This window comes from Asparagus officinalis, chromosome 9, assembly GCF_001876935.1.
Source record: "Asparagus officinalis chromosome 9, Aspof.V1, whole genome shotgun sequence".
Lineage (NCBI taxonomy): Eukaryota > Viridiplantae > Streptophyta > Magnoliopsida > Asparagales > Asparagaceae > Asparagus > Asparagus officinalis.
The window spans coordinates 1170879-1193168 of record NC_033802.1 but is presented as its reverse complement, the minus strand read 5'-3'; the positions used below and the strand labels follow the sequence as shown (position 1 = coordinate 1193168).

Genomic DNA, 22290 nt, shown 5'->3' with positions numbered 1-22290 from the left:
ACAATCTTCATTTTCTATCATCTCTACAGCAGGAGTTTTTTCAAAAGATTTTTACTTTATTTGGGACCCACTACTACCCCATCCCTCCAACATATATACCCCACCTTATTTATTCATTTCTTTATCTTATTTCATATATATTACTACTACTACTACTATTATTATTACTAATATAACTCATTTATTTATAATTATAAATTTATAATATTTACATAAATAATATAGAAGCAAAAGCAAAGACTAATCTCTATTTGAAAAGTTTGAAGAATATAGAAGCAAAAGTAAAGAGAAGGAGAATAAGGTGTTGAAAACTCAGATTTTTTTTGGTGTCCAAATTACACAAGACTAATCTCTATTTATAGAGGTGAAAAAATAAAAATTATTGATATAAAAATTATAAATTAATTCCTAGTATTTATCTCCCAAAATATCATTTAAAAATTAAGAATAAAACAAAAAAGGCCAACCAACCAAGCCTTGACACATGGCTCCAAGCATGGGCTAAGGAAAATTCCCGGGACCCATGAGGTTAGAAAAACCGGAGGTGAAAAATTCACCCATCCGATTTCGGTTTTCCAATTCACCCCTCCAAAAACCCCCTGCTGGAGCCAAAAACCCCCAAAAAAACCCCTGCTAGAGATAGTCTTAGTTCTTTTTAGATTGGGACGATATATGATAATACATCAATAGATTCGATGAATTACATTAACGACACATCAAATAGATATATTTAACTCGGGTTCATGTACAAACTTTTAACTTCACTTTCCGACGATAGATATATAACTCTTTATTGCACCATTAATGCAATGAACCTAAACCAGTAATTTCTATAGGTTTACATGCAGCACTATCAGACAATAGAACTGTACGGCCATCCTTGCGCCTCACGACGTACATGCTACGGGTTCGGGCCCTCAGCCCGCCCTCAGCCTCTCTTTAGAAACATTGAAGTCATCCAAAAGAGAATTTTCGATCTTAAGCGAATGATCCAACACATTAAATTACAGATCTCTTTTTATTAATTCGAGGTAGCTACTTAAAATTAGTGCAAGATCCAAAGCCCAAAAAGGGCAGATTAGATATTGGGAAGCGTATTAATATCATATTTTCTTTCAACTAAGCTCGTGTTTCCAAGGTAATCATAAAACGTTAGGGTCAACTTACTCATAAGTCTCTATTAAGAGCTTTGTTTATATTAAACTTTAGTTAATGATCGAATTAATGCTTCAGATCCGAGGAGTTTAATTCATCGAGGAGCTCTTTTTTTTTTGTTTGTCTGATTGACTTTGCCCATTTGATGTTATTTAAGAAATAGGTTATACATTCCTAATTAGAAGAAACACTATTTTCTATCCTGCAACATTTGGATACAGTTGGTATCCACGATTTTTTTTATATTTAAACTTCCTTATACTCTTTTTGGTAATTAATGAACAGGGATTATCCCTTGTTTTTATATCAAAAAAAAAGAAAAGAAATAGGATGATGGTAAGAAGCTACGTAGAGTGTATTAGATGTATTTTAGGTTACATTAATTTTGCATCCTGAACTCCAATTATTACAAAACTAGCAATTTTTTTGGCATGAATAGTAAGTTTTATTCAATGCCAAGCGTACCATTTTATTTACAAACTCCTATTATGACTATCAGTCAACAAAACTAATCTAAGTATTTTGGGCTGTTAAAATTGGTTCAATGTTTCTATTCTGCAACTATTTTTCAATGTTTATTTAACTCCTATTATTCAATGTTTATTTAACCCTGAGAGCAAATTAGCGTCCATTGTGTGAAATTTCATATTTTTCTTGTCTTTTCTTCTCTTGCTAAGTATTTTTATCTATTGGCCCTCTCAAAAGGATCCCTACAAGTGTATCGTGAGCTAAACACAGCAACACCGAGGCAAAAAAGCCCATTATCGTTTTTCCTGCATCACATGAACCAATTTTAACAGCCCAAAATGCTTAGAAAATTCCCTCTTATCAATTTTAACGGCCTGTTAGTATAATATTTGGAAAAAAAAAACACCTTCGCCCGTATTATTACTACGAGTAAAAAAGTAAAAGCCGAAGCACAAAACATAATATATACTATATAGATAGCTTGGGTCACCCTACGGATATGATCCTGGCATTTCGGATTAAACCAAATTGCAGTTTTACACCAAATCAAATCATAGTTTCCGCTTGTAGGCACAAATTATTGACTCGCTAATTAGCACGGACTTCCACATTGTGACGTTTGCTCTTTGACTAAGGGGCTGTTTGGTTGTATGTTTTTACCATGTAAAAGGATGTAAAGTGTAAAAAAGTGGGTCCCAATGTCAGCTTTCATCACTTTCAATTGTTTGTTTGTAGTTGTGAAAATAGCGTAAAGTGATTCCATATGCTGATGTGGCTTGTAAAGTGATTTCATGAAAAAAAGACATGATTTTAGGAGAAAGCTAACATTGAAGTTAGGAAAAAATAATAAAAAATAATTCCAACCAATATGATCATTTGAGTAGGGACCACTTTTTACACTTTCCAAACAAACAATTAAAGTTTTATTTTGCAAACCAAACAAGTGTTTTATGATTCCAATGGAATAAAAAACAAACAAAGAAAAGTATAAAAGTGAAATTGATGAGGTGGACAACAACTTTCCAAGTTGTGTCATAAAAACACAACTTTACCAACAGCAACCAAACAGCCCCTAAGAGGCTCTCGATCGACCCATCATCGGCAATTCAATTAATTCACATGAATTAAAGAGGTGCCATTATCCATGGATATTATCAAATTAAATCTCTTTCACACAAGTTGTATTTGGTTACGTCTTTATTGAGTTAAATGCAATCAAATCACAAGTGGCATGGTCTTAGCTACACAAATGATCGATCTTGACTAAAAAATAAAGGTTCATGGCTTCGATCAAACCCAGTCAATCCATGGACACAGGACTAAGATATTTCAAAGAAACAAATGCGGAAATTGTCCAACTTTTGACATGAATCTTTGTAACAGTAAGTTGGAAAGTTAATAAATGCAAGCTTGTTTACAAAAGGTTTGTAAAAATTAGTTAGGGTTTTTTTTTTTTTTGGGTAAAATTAGTTTGTTCAAATTTGTTTAAATCACAGGAAATGCCCTAATCTTAAGGAATTAATAATAGAGCATATATCGTTAGGAATAAATTGTGAGCGCGTGGGGTTCACGCGGAGCGGAGAGAGCGGAGTGCGGAACACGAGCTGGCCCATGAAGGCCCACCCAAATACATCTTATATTATATATAAGATTGAGATGCTTAGGTTTTTTTTTGGTGATGCAAAGGAGGGTTGCGGTTGTGCACTAGTGCGGCTACAGGAAAGGTGCGTGCAAGGATTTGTTTCGTGTGAGCTTGGCGGCTGCGGGAATTGTTTTCGGCTACTTGGTTTCTTCCTGTGCGGCTGCGGAACAGAAACAAACAGCAGGAGAAAGAGAAGAAAAGCAGAGGCCTTTTAGGGATTTGTATACCCCTTTTGTAGAGAGATATTGTGAGGGATCTGAGAGTTTGTTTGAGGGTTTAGTTTGTGAGTAATTGTAAACCCTAGTTGTACTTCTCTTTCTTTCTCCTTTTTCTTTCTTCGCTCTTTATCTATCTTTTTCTCCGGTTCTTGGGCATCTTGTCCAGGTTACTTAGGAAAAACACTAACTAATTAATATTATGAATAGTGAGCTAGTAGTACACCAGCTACTTATATGTACATTTTTACTGATGTTATGGATCTCAGTCTTATTAGACAAAATTAATATATACTGAATGATATATAATCAGTATTCTCGAAAGTACATACGTATGACCACAATAAATTTCTGTCTGGTCTTTGTCCTTATGATCCGATGCCAAGGGAACAGCTGGAGTTAAATGTACTTATAATTTCTAGTGAATTTATTTATGATTAAAAACAAAAGAAAAGTAACAATCCACAAAAGATAAACTAATGAATGCTTGTTAAAATAGTTTGCTAAATAGTTTGACTTCATTTCCTCAAAAATAGTTTGACTTCATATCTCAAATCATTGGTAAAAATATGATGAAATCTTGAAATGATGATCTCACGTAGTTCGAAAAGGAAACTATCCGAACAAATTAAGCACTTTTCAATTCTAACTATTAAGTTTAAAGTTAGTAATCGTCTCCTTTCATTTAACGACTTATCTAATAAACTTTTTTTTTTTAAAGAAAAAGTTCGAGAGGGAAAACTCATTTTACTCTAATACAAAATAGAGGAATGCTTCGGTACACCGATAATAGGCTTTTTTTAAATGCTAAAAAATCAATAAATGGATGAAAATAGAAAGGGCGATTTTGACATTTCCCATTTAAGTTTTTATTTTTCTGTTGTTCCTCTTCTTCATCGTTTTCTTCCCCTCCCGTATTTGGAGTTTGATTTTTTAATAAATTAATCTTGCTCTTTACCATGAACCCAACTAGAAAAAGTTTGCTTCAGTAAATATTTTAAATTTCTTTTTAATAAATAATTTTTAAAAGTGAGAAAATTTTATATCATGTTCCGATCGAAAATCCTTCTTCAATGATGATTATTACAAGCACTTTCCTTTTTATTTTCTTCTTAGAAAAGATTCCAAACACTCTCATAACCCATGAAACCCATTGAGGGAAACCCAATAAAACTCATCGAATGAGACCCATGAGGAGAACACAATGCAACAAAAAGGATGCGGTAATTGGGATAGTTCGTGAAAAACTATCAACACACATCCCCAAATAGAGAAAATTGTTTATTAAATAGAAAACAATAAAAAATTGAGTTCTGCCATAATTTGTTCAATGATCATTTGGAAAGTGCGAATCTTTTTTTCTTATGAAAAATGCGAAGCGTTACATGATAACACGGTAAAAATTATAACATGAAATATTAGTTAGTTGGGGAATTCTAATTAATCATAAATTCTTTTTATCTCCTAAATTTTATTTCCTAAACTAACCTTTTTATCTAATTGAAATTATGGTTAATTACAATTTTGGGTGTGGAACACCTCATAACCGTCAAATCTATCTATCTAGAGATGTGCACTACAACAAAATACAACATTACCGATGAAACAAAAACGTCGGCAAAAGTTTAAAAAACGTCGGGAAAAATCTTTCCTGACGCAAAATGCAGCGTCGCTAACGCGTCGCCAAAAGTGCGTCAAGGAAAGTATTTGGCGACGCAAATACACTGCGTCGCCAAAAGTATACTTTTGGCGACGCGTCATGCGTCGGGAAAAGTGTATTTTTAGCGACGCATAATATTTTACGTCGGCAAAAGTGTACTTTTGGCGACGCATGCAGCGTCGGCAAAAGCTATGCGTCGGCAAATCATATACTTTTCACGTGAGTGCTATTTTTAAGGAATTTATTTACAAATATGCTACCGGTGCTCCAACAAATCTTTATGGAGCACCGAAGCTGTAGGCTACAAAATAATAAATCACTATAAATTTTAGTTTTAACGAGCAAAAGGAATGAAAATCAAACTAAGCAATTAAAATATTAGCATAATCAAATTATTGAATCAATGCAAACTGCACATCAATCAATTGCACCCGTCAATTAGATGCTGGGGCACGATATGATGTAAACTTTCTCTTTTTCCGCGATATGATTTCTCATTCCTACTTTCTTGTGTGGAATGTTTTTACAACTCCAACCTCTAAGAATCGAATTCGTCTAATGATAATCTACTATTATAAACCGTACTAAATATTAATATCTACAAAGAAGTCGATATGTATCTTACACTATACTTAACCCGACTAATTCAAGACCAATGTAACATCCATCTCAGCACAGCTGGCTTGATTGGCTGACAACTTGCGTAGCCGAGTCAAATTAAAGGCGGTACTACTCGGCCAACCCCTCAATTGATTCCATAAGCGACCCGACACGGCCCACTGTTTAGCCTACATCTCGCGTACCCGAGTCAAAAGGCGATAATTCTTGCCCCTGAACCTGACAACATCATCACTACTCTAACCCTCATAGTCTTTATGACTCATCGGACCTAGTCAGCACCAAGCATCTGCTGTCATTCCCATAATAAATGACCAGATGACTCACCTCCTTCAGCAATCGGCACGCGGCACATGTCTGCTGGCTCAGCTACCTAGCTGGACTCGACCCAAGTTACCTTTTTGCCCCTTAAACCCATTATTAAAAGGAGCAGCACTGCATGAGCTAACGCCCTCTGGCATTTTTTTACGTAACTAAGAACCGATTCTATATTTTCCTACTCAATATCGCTTACTGATTTGATCGTCGGAGGAACAACCATATAACCCAACTTCGTCCTCTTACGAGTTCCTTCATATGCGGGGAAGAACAATAAACCTCATATCCTCTTAGTAGAAGGAGATAGAGGACCCTAATCACTCCATAAACTCCTAAATAATCTCATGTTTGATAACTGACATCAACATCTACATATAAGACAGATATAAGTCGATTTGAGATAGACTTAAGGCATACTAATATTCATGCACCTTTTTTAGCCAATGTCTTAATAGTAGTTGGCATTTATTCCTTTGGAGTTTTATTATTTATCTATTTTTTGGTATGGCAAGACATGTTTTAATACCTAAAAGTGATAATTTTTACAAGTATCCATCCTTATCTAATACGTTTGGGCGGATCACAATCATTAGCATATAAAACACAAGTTTGCCTGAGCACCAAGTTAATCCAGATTGTTAGGAGATTTTAACATAGCCCCAATGGTCTTAGGTTTTATTTTCGGTGGCTTCATTGAAAAAAAAAAAAAAACACAAGTTTGCTTTAAAGAAAATTAGCACTTGTGGGCTAAAACTCTATAGCTAGCTCTCTCAAAGCAACTTACATAAATGGTTTGCTTTGCTTGCAATTTGTTAATCCACATGATGGAGCCAAATTAAATCTCGTCAACAGAAAAGGACCTTAGGAAAAATCTGATATCTAGAATGTTTGACGTTGCTAGCTATTAGGTTCATCAAATAAATTTGATCTTTCATTTAATATTTTAAAAAATCCGCTATTTCCGTCTTTTCCTTTTATTTTGCTCTTGATTTTGATTCAACACCAAAAATATAGTCTAGTGATAATATTTTGAATCTAAGAGAGGCATTTAGCAACATCCTCTTGAACTGATTTAGTTAAGCAAAACTAGCTTAAGTCATGGTCCTAGTTTGAAAAAGAAAGACAATACTTAAACGGGTGGTGTTAGTCTAATTTTTTTGCCTTGGACTCGTCTTGTTTCGATCCACTACCCTTTGCTTGACCCAGAACTAAATTGATTTACGCCACAAACCTGATTGAGGAGTTACCATACTAACCCTAATATTAATATTGTCGATTTCATATAAAAACACTTAGGGGCTGTTTGGTTGCACACTTTTTGAGAAAACTTTTCTCAAAACATCTGACAATGGTAAATTTGTAATTAAAAGTTTTCCAGAGATTTCTGTAAATTGTGTTTGGTTCAACAAAAAATTTACAGAAATGTTTTCTACAAAATATCAAAACCTACCAAATTTTACAAAAAATAATTTCCTCTCAAAATGAGAGGAAATCACCAGAAATCTGACACATACCATATTTAATTAAAAACTTACCAAATCTTGTTATTTTCTATAAAGTTATGAGCCATTTTCTTGTTTTGAACCAAACAAACAAAGTACAAAAAAACAAGAAAATTGGTATTTTTTGATTTCTCAAAACTTTTCCTATAATTTTTTTAAGAAATACAAGGAAATCATATTTTAAGTGGAAAACATTTCCTATAATTTCTAGAAATTGAACCAAACACCCCCTAAATATAGAGTAAACAACTAATATTGAACGGACTGTCGATGTTTCTTTATTAGTCAAATCAAAAAGCTTCCAATGTGATCTTAGTCAATTCTCTATAAATATATTCACTGAAACAAAAGGAAAGCTTAAATGATAAAAATACAGGGACCTAAAATAGATGTAACCCTTTCAACTACTCCATTTTCTCCAGTGTATTAAATTGTTTTCCTTCCATTTAATAGATTTCATGACTAAGAGAGATTGTTGAATTACGCAATAAAAGAGCCAATTGATTTGCATAAAATTAAATGGAGATGGGTCTACGTGTATTTGAGACCCTGACGTGTTGTGGTTTTCCTTGATGACTAGTTTTAGTATAGATTAAGACCCTCCTCCATAACGTAATTTCTAAACTGTTATTGATTAGGGCACTGAGTCTTAGTCAGTAATTAAAATAATGCAGATGTAAGAAGATAGAATAAGCAACAATATGTACAATATTAATTGGATCTCTATCAAGCCTTAGAGATTAGGTCATGGACACTTATCTTGAATTAGCCCCGCAACCACTTGATTATATAATAATGTAAACTAAGGAATGCTATCCTTTAAAAAAAAAGTAAAGCATAAAGAATCATATGTTTTATTTAAAAGGGAAATCATAGTCTAATTAGTTGAACCTAGACTTAAAACTTCATCATAGTAACATAGTGATCGCACATAACAGACACTTTTTGATCAAAAATGTAATACGGTTCTAAATCTGAGATCTTTCAATACCCAATTTCTCTCACAAAATTGTGCGGGCTTATATTTAATAGCTTATAAATCATGTTGGCTTTTAATGGCTTTTGCTTTTATAATAAGAGCTTAACATTCCATTTTCGATGAAAGATAATCAAGTCGATCAAAATATACTTACCGCAATACACAACTAAAAACTTTCCAAGACCACTAAGAACTTCCCAAAATTCAATCACAATTTATGAAGTAGATAGTATGACTCATATTAATACATCAAATATTTAGTATTTTTTTCAACTTGTGAATTAGTTACGGATACAATGATGATCAAATTGCAAATTCTCAAATTCCTAGAAGTTTTAGACCACAATAATAGACGTGTTGACTCCAGAGTCCAGACTGTCATAACTGAGACTAGGGGCTAAGAACATATGAGTTTTACTTGAATAATAATAATAATAATAACATATGAGTTTTACTTGAATAATAATAATAATAATAATAAATTGAGAGTCGGCCTGCCCATACGCAAGATACATGCTTCATCCCATCACGCGCTAATCAACTCCATACTACAATATTTCTACTACACCCTAAACTTTATTAAAACTTAACTCACTCCTAAAAACCACTAGTTGCAAATCCAAAGTCCACACAAATTTTCAACTGCTCCTTTAACCAATCCCAAAGGATACGTTAGCCTAAACGAAATAAATAAATAAATAAATAAAATAAAAAGCCCAAAAGCTGCCCAACCCAAAAGTCAACTAATCTATTCTACTCTTCCACAGGAATATGGACTCGGAGTCCCACCGTATCCTTATCGCATAACGTCACGCAGACCAACAAAGATAAAATTTTCTATATAATCCATAATATTTTTAAAAAAAATTTAAACTACCGTTATTTTAATTCTAATAGTTGATTGTTTAGTGAGTGATTTTGATACATTCTAAATCTAATACTTACTGCACCTACGCGGATTGTACTCATTTCTAATTTGCACTCAAACAAAAAAAATCGCTTCACTGTATCTGTGTATACTTAGCCATATTTGTTTTAGAGTCCTGAGATTTCGCCGAGGCAATACGCGCCCGCCCTCCTCCGGCGCCAAGAGAGTGCGTGCCCCACCCGCGAAAAAAACGTGCCATGCAATTTCCCTCCACGCTCACAAAGCATTCCTGCTCTATTATATATACCCCCCTCCCGCAAAAAAAATTTTGGAGAACCACCACCACAAATACCCCCCGCTAATTCCCTCCCTCCGATCCGATGACCAGCTTGCACGACCTCCACTCCGACGTCGTAGGGCAGTATCCTCCGCCACGTTGACGGCCCCGCACCCTCGCCGCCGCAGCTGCTCCTCCCCTCCCTCCTCCGCTCCCCTCTCCTCCGACCCGCCCTCTGCGCCGCTCTGCCTCTCCGCCTGGCCTCTCGCCCAGCACCCCCGCCTCCTCCCCCTCCCTCTCCGCCCCCCGCCGCTTCTTCTCCAGGCCTCCCCTTCCCCGTCGCCGCTCCTCCCCTCGCGTCCCCCGCCTCCGCAGCAGCCTCCGCGGCGACAAGGAACGCTCGGCCCCGCGACGCGCGGCCTCCCCGCGCCGAGATAATCTCGGCCGTGACATCCACCAACGGGGGCGTCCCCGTCCTCTCCCCGCGCGTCGTCGAGACCGGCACCTCCTCCTCCTGGTTCCTTGCCTCGCCGTTCCGCGTCGACGGGCTCGAGCCGCAAGGACCACCCCGACCCGCCGACGCGGGCCGGCAGCCGCGATAGACCGCGCGAGATCACCCTCAGCTGACCGTCGTCGACCCGGCGACGGGCCGAGCGGTGAACCTGTCGACAGCGCGGCCGGTATCCGTGCGACCGGCACTGGTACAGCCGGTGAGACGCTCTCGTCGGTTCGCCGTGGTCGTCGGCGGTGCGCCGCCAGCGCCGTGGTGCACGTGCGGGGAGGGGGAGCGAGGGGGCGCGTGAGGGAGGTGGTGCTGACGGTGGAGGACCTTGACGGGAGGTCGGTGAGCGGGAGGGAGAGCCTGGCGGTCCTGAAGGCGGCGATGAGGGGGGAGGAGGGGCAAAGCGGGAAGAGCGCGGCGCGGGAGAACTACAGGGAGCTTCCTGAGGAGGAGGAGGGAGAGGAGGGAGAGGAGGGTGAGGAGGGAGGGGGTGCTGGACTTGTGCTGCACCGCGTTCGGGGCCCTCATGTTCTTGACTTTCGTCATGTTGATGCTCTCCAGATGAATTGAAGGCGGTTAATTAATTCAATTAGAAAGGTTTTAAGGAGGAGATTAGGGAGTTGGGTTAATTAATTACAGATGGATAGAAGGCACATAAATTATGGGTCCAGGATTGAAGCGGATCGATCACGGTGTATTAGTTTGTTTGTATTTCTCCCTTAAATTAAATAAATTTAGTTTCACTTCATTCTTGGACAAATTAATACGAGACTAGACTATTTTGATAACGGCGCCAGTGAGTCAGATCAAACTTAACAACGGAATCATACGTGGAAAGAGGCAAGTAGTAGGTCTGTTATTGACTTCAGCACTAACAAAAAAGTCCAGACGCAATCATAGACTTGTTTGATTATCTAGAAACGACTAGCTAGCATCCGGAGGTTCCGACCGTCCTGGATTTGAGAGCACATACAGGAATCTAATTTTTTAGAATACTCGAGGTCGTGTATTAATGAGGGGTGCCACCGAAGGATCTCAGGGAAGTTCTAGAATACTTATGGTTGTATATTTCGCGGCTCCTCTTACGGTTCGTCCACGCTCTCGGGTTCCGACCGTCCTGGATTGGAGAGTACATACAGGAATTTAATTTTCTAGAATACTCGAGGTCGTGTATTGAGGGATGCCACCGAAGGATCTCGGGGAAGTTCCCTCGTAGAACCAAAAAAAAAAAAAAAATCATTTGAATATTAACAGTATGTGAATCCCCCCCCCTCGGGCCCATATTCCTTGGCATATAATTTCCATAAAATTGAAAACGACGGGTCCTTTGTCTACTCCCCATCGAGTTAGCTAATTGTCATTATTAATTCTAACAACGCTCAACTCGTACCCTCCTGATCTCTGCGTAACCGGTCCAGGAGTGGTTCGCTCGGACTTTCACTTTCGACAACCTAACAGGACGTAGAAAATTGTGCTATATTCCTACTCCATTTGTTAATAGCCTAATAAAATTAATCAACCATGAATATTGTCTGAATTAATATTGCCACGTACACTTTCTAAGTACCCTCCTGCTATATTTCTCTGTAAATAATGAATAATCATAATGAGCTCCCTCAGCGGTTTCTAATACGGATCGACATTGATGCTTCATCTCAGCAATATTAGAGGCCCCTTTTTATTTTATTTTATTTATTTTATTTAATTTTTTTAATCTACAGAGGAAGAAGGAGATGACTGAACATAGCATCCCAAAGAAGAAAAGGAAGAGCTTAAAGATCCCACCGTACGTTAATTAGTTTACCCTTGCATCTATTTACCACCTTAGGGGGGTGTTTGTCTCAATTTTTTTTGGGATATAGGATGGATTACAAATTCTAGGATGAAAAAGTTGGGTTTTTTGAGTTTATGGATTCCATGACCTTTATTTGATTCAAAATAAATTTTGGGATATTGAATACCCAAATAATAAAAAACTAATATATTATAGCATTTGTAAAATCCTCTCTCAGATAGAGGATTTAGGCTAGATCTCTCCCAACCTGTTAAAGTAAGAGAGAGAGAGAGAATCTTAGGTAAATTTCCCTTGAATTGAATATTGAGTGTGCACATATATTTATACAAGTAGAGGAGTGTGAGGTTTGTTCTCCCAAGCAATGTGGGACTAAAACCCACTACAATACACTATTATCAACACAACCAAAATTTGTAATGCTACAATTTGAGTTTGAACCAAACAAAATATTACACATTATAGTATTTGTTAATTAAAGGGCAAGTAAGCGCTAAAAACAGATGTCTTCACAAATATTAACTTTGTGAAATCCTATACATGTCAGTTTTGCTATCTGGAAAACTGAGCGTTACTTAGTATCGGTGTCTTCACAAGATTCGTAAGGGGTGGAAAGCAATCCGGATATATCCGAACCAACCGTAACCGCATCCATCGAGGATGCCGTTACGGTGGCTAAAATCTGAAAATGGAATTGGCAAGATCGGCCTAGTTTCAGTCACTTTAGTAAAACTAGGTCGATTTGTGAATTTTTTTTTTTCAAACTCCACGAGATTGAGAAATCCGTAGACCTAAATTGTGCGTTAAACTCTATGGGATTCTCAATCTCATAGACTCAAAATCGACGCGACAGAAAGTATGTCTATTTTGATAAATATTTTGGAAATAAATCGATTTTAGTGAATATTTTTTTTAAAGGGTGTCTAATTCAAAAATTGCTCTCTCTCTCTCTCTCTCTCTCTCTCACGATCCCAAATCGAACGCTGACAGCAAATATACTTCAACAGATTATTTCCTCTCTCTCAGGTCTCATGGCGACGAGCATCAATCAGCACCAGTCTATTCTCGAATCGGCCTCGCGCTTCCCGCTCCCTCAAGGTTCGCCCTATCTCAATCCCCCCCTCTCAGTCTCCACCCAAAAAAAAACCTAATCTTTTCTCCAATCACAGGACTCAGATTCTCCTATGGGACCGCGGGATTCAGAGCGGAGGCGTCGGTGCTGGCGTCGACGGTGTTCCGATCGGGGATCTTGGCGGCGCTCCGATCTCTGAAGACTGGCGCTGTGATCGGCCTCATGATCACGGCGTCTCACAATCCCGTTAACGACAACGGCGTCAAGATCGCTGATCCTGATGGAGGGATGCTGACTCAGCAGTGGGAGCCCTTCGCTGATGCCCTTATGTGATAAAGTTGAGTTTTTGACAAATTTAGCGCTGCGTGTAGTAAATTTTGTTGTTTGATTCGGTCGATGAGTGACTCATGATGAATCCCTTATAGCAAGACTGCAGGAGTTGTCTTCATTAATTTGCTTTATGTAGTTATCTTCTGTAATTTAGATATATGTTCGTAACTTCACAAAAATTTCAAATCATGGTCATTTAGAGTGAAGAAGACTCCTTCGCAGTCAGATACTGTACAATATGGATATATGGATGTGTAAAACCGTTGCAAATTCTTCATAGACACATCAATTAAATATTTATTTATTTATCTATGTGTATCTATAAGTCACGGAGTCTTATAAATTTAATAATTTGACAAACATTAAGAAGTCTGTAATACAAAAAGTTCATCAACTACTGCATTTTATACACTAAAAGTGACAGGCTTATCCTAAGAAACATGAAGGCTTCTGGAAAAAAAAATGTGGAAATTAGGCAAAGCCCTCAATTGGAACTAGACTTCTTTGATCTTCAATATTTGAAAAATAAGTAAAAGTTTTTACGAGAAGGGATTTCCCATTGAGGCTTTTGTTTCTAAGTCGGTTTCTTTTTGTAATAGTAACTTTGATGTTTCTTGCATGTGCATTTCATGGGCCATAATGCTAGTAAAAGATGCAAATTCCTTTTCTTTCGTAATGTGTAACTTTGCTGATTCTATTTTAAGTAAATTTTTGTTTCCTATTGACAGGTGGTTTTAAAATTCGTAGAGGAGGAGAATATACCATTAGGAGGGGTAAATTCTTCTGCAGAGATTTTATTAGGAAGAGACACAAGGCCTAGTGGCCGAGCTCTGGTTGAAGCTGCAAAACAGGTGCGCTGTGTCCTCCAAGTCGTTTGCAACTTCTCACAAAATTTTCAATGAATGATACTTACCATCCTTTAAAATTCTGCAGGGAATTAGTGCCGTAATTGGTGCAGTTGCTATAGACATGGGGATCTTAACGACGCCACAACTTCATTGGATGGTTAGAAGGAGGAACAAAAGGATGAAGGCATCCGAATCAGATTATTTTGAACAACTTGCTAAATCTTTTAGGTCAGTCAAAACTGGCCATTTATACAATTTGATTATAATGTTTGGTTTAAGATGTGAATGGTGGATGCAGGTGCCTTGTAGATCTGGTTCCCAAAGAAATGGCTAAGTTAGTGGATGCAAAATTTGTAGTAGATGGAGCGAATGGTGTTGGTGGAGAAAAACTTGAGCAATTGAAAGGAATGCTAACTGGGTTGGAAGTTGAGGTAAGAAACCTCGGTAGGAAAGGAGACGGGATTCTTAATGAGAATGTTGGTGCTGATTATGTACAGAAGGAGAAGGTTATTCCTTGTGGGTTTGGTTCTGATGACATGGGAATAAGGTGAGGCGTCTTCCCATTTCTTTCTACACTTTATATGTGTTCCATATGCTTCAACTTTGAGTTTGGACTTCAAAAAAATGCCTATAATATGAGTTTGTTTAGTATTGCAGGTGTGCAAGCTTGGATGGTGATGCTGATAGGCTTGTTTATTTTCGACTATTATCAGCAAACAGCAGAAGTGTTGATCTTGTTGATGGCGATAAAATACTCTCTCTCTTTGCTGTATTTATCAAGGAGCAATTAGATAGTCTTAGCAAAATGACAAATGACAAGTTGAGGAACAGATTATCATCAAGGTTGGGCGTCGTGCAAACGGCATATGCGAATGGTGCTTCAACACATTACCTCAAACAACTAGGCTTGGAAGTTGTGTTTACTCCAACTGGTGTGAAATATTTGCACAAGAAAGCTTCAGAATATGACATCGGGATCTATTTTGAGGCAAATGGTCATGGAACAATTCTATTTTCAGAAGATTTTATATCTTCCCTACATGATGTGGAGAAAGAGCTTGCTTCGTGTCCAGGTTAACTCAACTACCTTATATGACAGCTTATACTTGCCTTCATAGTTCCGGCAGATTAGTGATTGTTCGTATTGTTTATTTTAGATTGTGAGAGTCGCAATGCTGCTTTAAGATTGTTGGCAGTTAATCAGTTGATCAATCAAGCAGTAGGAGATGCTCTTAGTGGCTTGCTTTTGGCAGAGGCAATTTTACAATATTATGGATGGTCCATTAACAGATGGAGTGAGCTGTACCACGACCTACCAAGCAAACAGTTAAAGGTAAAGCCTATACCCTTGTACACATTTTCTTTTCCAAAGGATAGCTTGCACAGAATAATAGATTTAGGTTTCAATATCATTCACCTTCCTTTTCCATTTCTTTTCTTCTTGATATTGACTACTTACAGAACAAACTTGAACTGAATGAAAAGCTATCTTTACCTTACAAGATAGATGTGTGTCAATGTATACATTGACCTTTTTGTCCAACAACTATCTAGAAATATAGCCAGAAGTTGCTACAATTGTTTGGTACTGAGTATACAGGTATTATTCTCGTTATCTGCTGTTAAAGTTTTGGATAACCAGTGTTAGCGACCTAACTACTTTTGATGGTAAAAGTCCTATATTTAGTAGACACTCTTATTGAGAATATCTATCAATTGTACTATTCTTAACAAGATTCCTTTTCCCTAATATAATCTCTGATTAAATACATTCAAGTGAGGCGCCAACAACATCAACATGCCACATATAATATAACCATCCAAAATCTTCGTTGATGCAAAGACGATATCAGCCTCACTTATGCCTGAATTAGCTTGTCATTGAACACAGATGAAACACGTATACTGTGTCCCGTGCATGTTGAACACAAATCTGTGTCAGAAATGAGTCAGTAAAGGTACATGACCAGAAATATATTTGTCTGCTCTAGTTCTGACAGCAGGGTATTGCTTGAAATGCATGTCTTTAGGACTGAACTTGCACATATATGGGAGGTTGTTGCTGTTTGTCTCTCTAGGTTTTGACAGCATACCATTGTTTGTAATGCTTTTCTTCAGGGCTTGGCTTGTGTGCTTGTTGGTTAAAGCTATGAGTTTTCACAACTGTGGCAAGAAGAATGAATATGAAATGTTCTACAAGGTAGAACAAAGAGACTGTGGAATGAGTAGGGTCGGAATTAGGCAAAGTGGCCCATGTTCTTTGACAACTTGCTAACATGGAAATGCTTTGGGTTTGATCACAAGTGACATTGAAGTTTAACTCAAAATAAAATGTCTTAAAATTCCTTCTACTACATAAAAACTCCAAAGTTGTGGTGAGAGTTGAGGATTATAGTTTAATACTGTAACATGCTCATGTAGGTTTAGTGCCTTTTTCATGGGCCAGTACGACTATTTTATGCGGTCGTACCTTCTTTCTAAATATGCTTTTAAATGCATACCTAGTGGGATTTAAATCTGGGTTGCGCTTGTACCATTCTAAGTTACCTTCCACTGCCACAAAGCTTTGAAGCTGTGGTCCTGATTAAGGGTTATTTTTATGCTGCACATGATGTGAGCTTGTCAAAGAAGTACAGATTTATGTTTGTTGCTCTAAAGCAAACAAACAACTGAATTGTTTATAGTTCTTCTCCCTTTACTTTGCACTCATTGTGCACACAATAATTTTAGTATATGCCTTGTTGCGGTAGTACTGTAGTTATCTTTCTTGACTTTAGCCTACGATCTTCTTTCTCAAAACTAATAAAAAGTCTTTCTTGATACTCTTTGCTCAGTAAATTCATAATGCTCTTCAATGCTCAGGTAAAAGTTGCAGATAGAAGTGCTGTTGTCACAGCAAATGCGGAAACCCAAGTTGTGAAACCATCAGGTTTACAAGAGCTGATAAACGCTGAGACTGGTAAGCAGTTATGCTACTTTCAAGTGACTTCTCTTTAATACCTGCATGCAACTTAGAATTATTTCTCAGTTTGATTTTCTGTTGAAAAATCCAATTTGATATAATCTTCTTCTCGGTCAGTGTATAAAACATTAATTTACAGAATTGCAGTACTCTCCATTATGTGTTTACCGAGTGCGTACACTGGTGTGTATTTAGTGTGTATGACACAACACATGACAACCAGAATTCAGGAGAAAGAATATGAAAAATAATTGTTAAAAAAATCTAAATTGCATACAAATATAGTAACTTTTTATGAGTGCATATGATATATGGCCAGTGAGATTAATAACTACATTAGGAATTATAATTATAAACAACATTCGACACCCAGGTAACTGATATGAGTAAGAGAATAAACATAAGTAACTGACATGAGTAAGAGAATAAAAATAAATAAATGGAAAGCATGAGCACCAGATTTAAAAGGTACCATTTACGGGCACCAATAACACCTAGTAATTCAAGTATAACCATGCTGATATTGAATTATTAAACAAAGTGGCATCAGTATTAGGTAATGTTAATGACTAATTAGGTATTTCAATATAACCCCATGAAAATATTCCTCATATGATTTCTCCTACAAACCTTTGTATCTTAATACCCCACCTCCCTCAAACCTAAGTTATTTAACTCCCAAAACCATTAATTTGATATACGGGCAAAAAATACTTCACTAAGTTTAACAAACTTTGTTATCCCCATTTTTCTTATTTTCACTAAGTATAACCATGCTGATATTGAATTATTAAACAAAGTGGCATCAGTATTAGGTAATGTTAATGACTAATTAGGTATTTCAATATAACCCCATGAAAATATTCCTCATCTGATTTCTCCTACAAACCTTTGTATCTTAATACCCCACCTCCCTCAAACCTAAGTTATTTAACTCCCTTGACCATTAATTTGATATACGGGCAAAAAAATACTTCACTAAGTTTAACAAATTTTGTTATCCCCATTTTTCTAATTTTCACTTTCAGTTGACATCATTTGGAGAATTAATACATTTTTTAATGATAAAAGGTTATATAAGTAATTTCATCATGTTTCCATTCTCATTAATCTGCAACTAATCGCAAGAAATTCTGGAACAAGGCATTTGATGAAGTAATATCTGGATAAAAAAAGTTCCGAAATCTGCTCATCCAGTAAGAATAGATTTTTGCAACTCACAAATTGAACTATTTCATCAGAAAAGTTAGGAGAACCGGGACCATCTAAGCTTCAAGGAGTTTGGAGATGGATTTCGAATTCATCGTACGATTCTGGTTTACTTCACCAAAGCAATTTTTTTGATATATGGGCAAGGAGTACTCGCTAAGTTTAAGGAAATTTGTTATCCTCAATTATCTTATTTTCACTTTCAGTTGACATCATTTGGAATTAAGATGTTCTGCAATGATAAAAGGTTGAATTAGTAATTTCATCATGTTCCCATTCACATTAATCTGTAACTAACAGTAAGGAATTCTGGAACAAGGCATTTGATGAAGTAATATCCGGGGAAAAAAAAGTTTCGAAATCTGCGCATCAAGTATGAATAAATTCTTTTCCGGCTCACAAATTGAACTATTTCATCAGAAATACTAGGAGCACCAGGACCATCCAAGCTTCGAGGAGATTGGAGACAGATTTCGAATTTATAGTATCATCTTGTTTTAGCCTGAAGCAGCCCTAAAACACACAATGTTTTTGAAACTGTCATCCAAAACCCAACAGTTTCTTTAAAAATACACATGCACACACAAGCAGAAGCCGCACACAATTTCTTTTTAGGAACGAAGTTAAAACTGCACTATTCTTGTACTAGATCAGTTCTCTACAGTCCATTTTCTATCCCTGGTGTTTTCAGCAAAAGTAGACATACCATTCAGTCAAAAAACAAGGGTAAAAATTCTTAGGTGCAACCTTAACGCATCCAGTTTTCAAGCCTGACTTCAACTAAAGCAAAAGTTAGACCAGGACTGTCTTGAAAGTCAATTTAATGAAAGAAAAAATGCACTGATTTTGGTCTTTTACCTGTTTATAGTCAAGTTGTGCATGCTTGTTTACCTTCAATATTTAAGAATAGTCAAGAAATTTATGCATATGTACTCATTATCCAAGCAATGTAATGAAAATTGATTAACACCTTTTATTTGAGGTGGGTATACAATGGAAGGTTTTGAAGGAGTAGATAAACACTCTTGCTAGTAACAAGATACTAAGAAACATATATACTAGTAGGGGTTAAACAAGTTTGAAAGCCAGCCAAACTGCTTATACGCTTCTCAAATATGCAACTAGATGTGTATAGTTATCCAGCAGCATATGCTCTAGCCACATAAACTAGGTGCATATGGTCATTTTACGTGTCTGTTTTATATGACATTCCTTGTTCTGTAGTTTACAACACTGAAGCTTTTAATATTTAATAACATTAAGTCCCACCCTTAACAAACTTGGATAGGTGGTTTTTGTTGGGTTGACACATGTTTTTTATTTGACTAAAAGAGGCTCGTGTATGGCATTGTAGAAGAAATGCATTATGAAAATAAATTTTAACTTAATTTTGTTAGTCTAATGAATTATAAGGGAGACGTCTACTTTTGAAGAAAATAGAAAGGCAAGAGGCAATATAAGAGGGATGAGGATAACAATGGGAAAGTATAGAATGATTTCCATAGTCATGATTGATCGCAAAATTCATATAAAATGGCGAGCTTATGTTCTGAAGATTTCCAGTTCAAAACAAAGTGTAATGCGTTAACTTGTTATGTTTCTTCCTATTGACATGTTTGCTACCATTAACTTACTGCAGATAAGTACTCTCATGGGCGATGCTTTATTCGGCCATCTGGTACCGAGGACATAATACGTGTTTATGCTGAAGCATCCACTCAGGAAGCAGCTGACTCTCTCGCCCAAGCAGTAGAGCAACATGTTAAACGCCTTCTCACGGAAAAATCTTTTTAAAAGGTTTTCTATCAAATCAGCGACTATTTTGATACGTCCGATATAAAATTCTTGCAACTAACATGACTAACATTTAACTGCTATCAAAAACATGTTCCAGTGGTTGCAGTGAAATCATCATCACTGTTTGATTTTGTACAAGTCAGTTATGTTTGTGTATTTGCACTAGGTAAGTTTGTTGGTGCTTTAACTCCTACAGTTGCTAACGTTTTCTTCGAAAATCATGTCATAATAAGTCTGAATTCGTTCTGAATGAAATCGTTCCTGAATGGTTGATGCTATAGGAGTGTACGAATATGCTGAGTGTCAGGCCTTTGTATGGATGCACATTGCGTTGGTTCTGTTCTGGCCATCAAGGTACCGTAGCTGGTTGCCAGAAGCTGGGCTTTGTTGATGATAGAACTTCTATGGTTACAAAGATCACATTAAGCTTACAGCCAACTGTAGAACTCTTTGGCATCTCATTCGGATTTCATCTCTTGTGCTTTATATCATGAAAACGTTTTGATGTGGTGAGGAAAGGGTTTTGTTATGTTTATTTTTTTTAAAAAGGGATTAATTGCGGATAGACTCCCTATACTATTGCCCAATTGCGGACAAACCACCCTTAGCTCTATTATTATTGCAGATAGAACCCCTGGGTGAATTATTCGACTCTTATACTCTCAGGAGGTTCTCAGGAGGTGTATTTGTCAAAACCAGTTTCTTTTTCTTTCAGGGCGAAAGAGTCAGAAAAAGGTTTCATTCAGGGTATCCATCTGTAACAATGGAACTACAGGGGTTCCGTCCGCAATTAGGCGATAAGAGTCTATCCACATTTCAAAGTACAATATCCTCTGCCTTTAGAAACTATCAATTGAAAGAATAGAGCGAGGGCCAAGTTGAAACCACAGAACAGAAGAAAACAGAATGCAGAAACCACAGTTTATTGCAAAATAAGTGATCTGGTATCATGTCTCTCTTCCTGAAGGATTTCGACGCTGTTCTTGTCCGACACTTCCCGTATCCTTATCCGACACTCATTGGACACTTATTCAATATATACATATATCGATTCAAACGTGTACCCAATTATATAGCGCGTCTTTTATGTCTAAAACACTCATAATACTCTTCTTTGGACGTATATCTTACACCTCATCTTAAATTTCTTCAACTCGTTAGATCAGGGCATAGTTCGTTTCAATCCATACACTGTTTGCTAGTATGATTGAAGTGTTATTTGGGTTTCTAGGTAAAATTAAGTTGTTTTTCAATCTTTAATTTATCCACTAATAGAAACATAAAAAAATTTGTCTCGTATGATATAAATGTAAAAACAATCAATCTCATATAAAGTACCTGATTATGGCAAATGATATCAGCAAAAGCTTGAGAGAGAGAGAGAGAGAGAGAGAGAGAGAGAGAGAGAGAGAGAGAGAGAGATTATTGGCCAGCAACGACGAATAATAGAGCTCAGCAAGCCCGAATTATATGAAGCAGTCGCTGCAGATGACGAGTCTTGAAGAAAATGGGCGTCTTAGATCTCAGAGTACTTTTATTATGCAATTAGTATTCCTATCAATAAGCAATATATTTATTATAGAATAATTAGACAACAAGGCGTAGCATTTGCTTACTGACAAGTAAGATTATCCAATTAAAAATTAATTTATCATTATTACATTTATTTTGCTAAAGTAACTATTCGCCCAGAAATAATAATGTAGTTCACAGAAAAGATAAAAATATAGAAAAATATATATTTAGCAAAATTATTCGTATTTCAAAATTTGGGTTATCGGATCATTAAAAATTTTCAAATTATGGAATTTGAAGTTTTCAATTTGGATTGACAGTATTCAATCTCGTTGGATGCTATTAACAATTAACAAGCATTTATTTATTTATTTATGACATTCATTTATTTATTTATTTATGCTAATGCCTTCAACTAAGAGCATCTCCAACAGCTTTCCCATCTTCTTGAAATACTTAAATTTGGAGAATATAGAGCTTTTTTTTGGTCCAACAGATTCTCCATCTCATTCCCCAAAATAGGGAAGGAGGAGAAAAAATAGGGAGCCTTCCCCAAATCTG

General features: G+C 36.7%; 1 protein-coding gene and 1 pseudogene across 1 annotated transcript; both read left to right on the top strand.

Annotated features, from left to right (window-relative positions):
- Window positions 4671-10952, top strand: LOC109824116 (annotated as a pseudogene).
- Window positions 12935-20464, top strand: LOC109824115 (phosphoacetylglucosamine mutase). Its single transcript, XM_020390639.1, has 10 exons — window positions 12935-13094; window positions 13166-13397; window positions 13998-14070; window positions 14127-14249; window positions 14332-14474; window positions 14545-14793; window positions 14904-15319; window positions 15404-15579; window positions 17109-17205; window positions 20057-20464. The coding sequence occupies exons 1-10, from the start codon at window positions 13028-13030 to the stop codon at window positions 20209-20211; spliced, it is 1731 nt and encodes a 576-aa protein (XP_020246228.1). The 5' UTR covers window positions 12935-13027; the 3' UTR covers window positions 20212-20464.

Coding starts and splice junctions, on each gene's coding strand:
- LOC109824115 (XM_020390639.1), top strand. CDS start 13,028: ATGGCGACGAGCATCAATCAGCACCAGTCTATTCTCGAATCGGCCTCG. Junction 14,071..14,126: donor ATGCAAATTCCTTTTCTTTC/GTAATGTGTAAC, acceptor TCCTATTGACAG/GTGGTTTTAAAATTCGTAGA. Junction 14,475..14,544: donor CAACTTGCTAAATCTTTTAG/GTCAGTCAAAAC, acceptor TGGTGGATGCAG/GTGCCTTGTAGATCTGGTTC.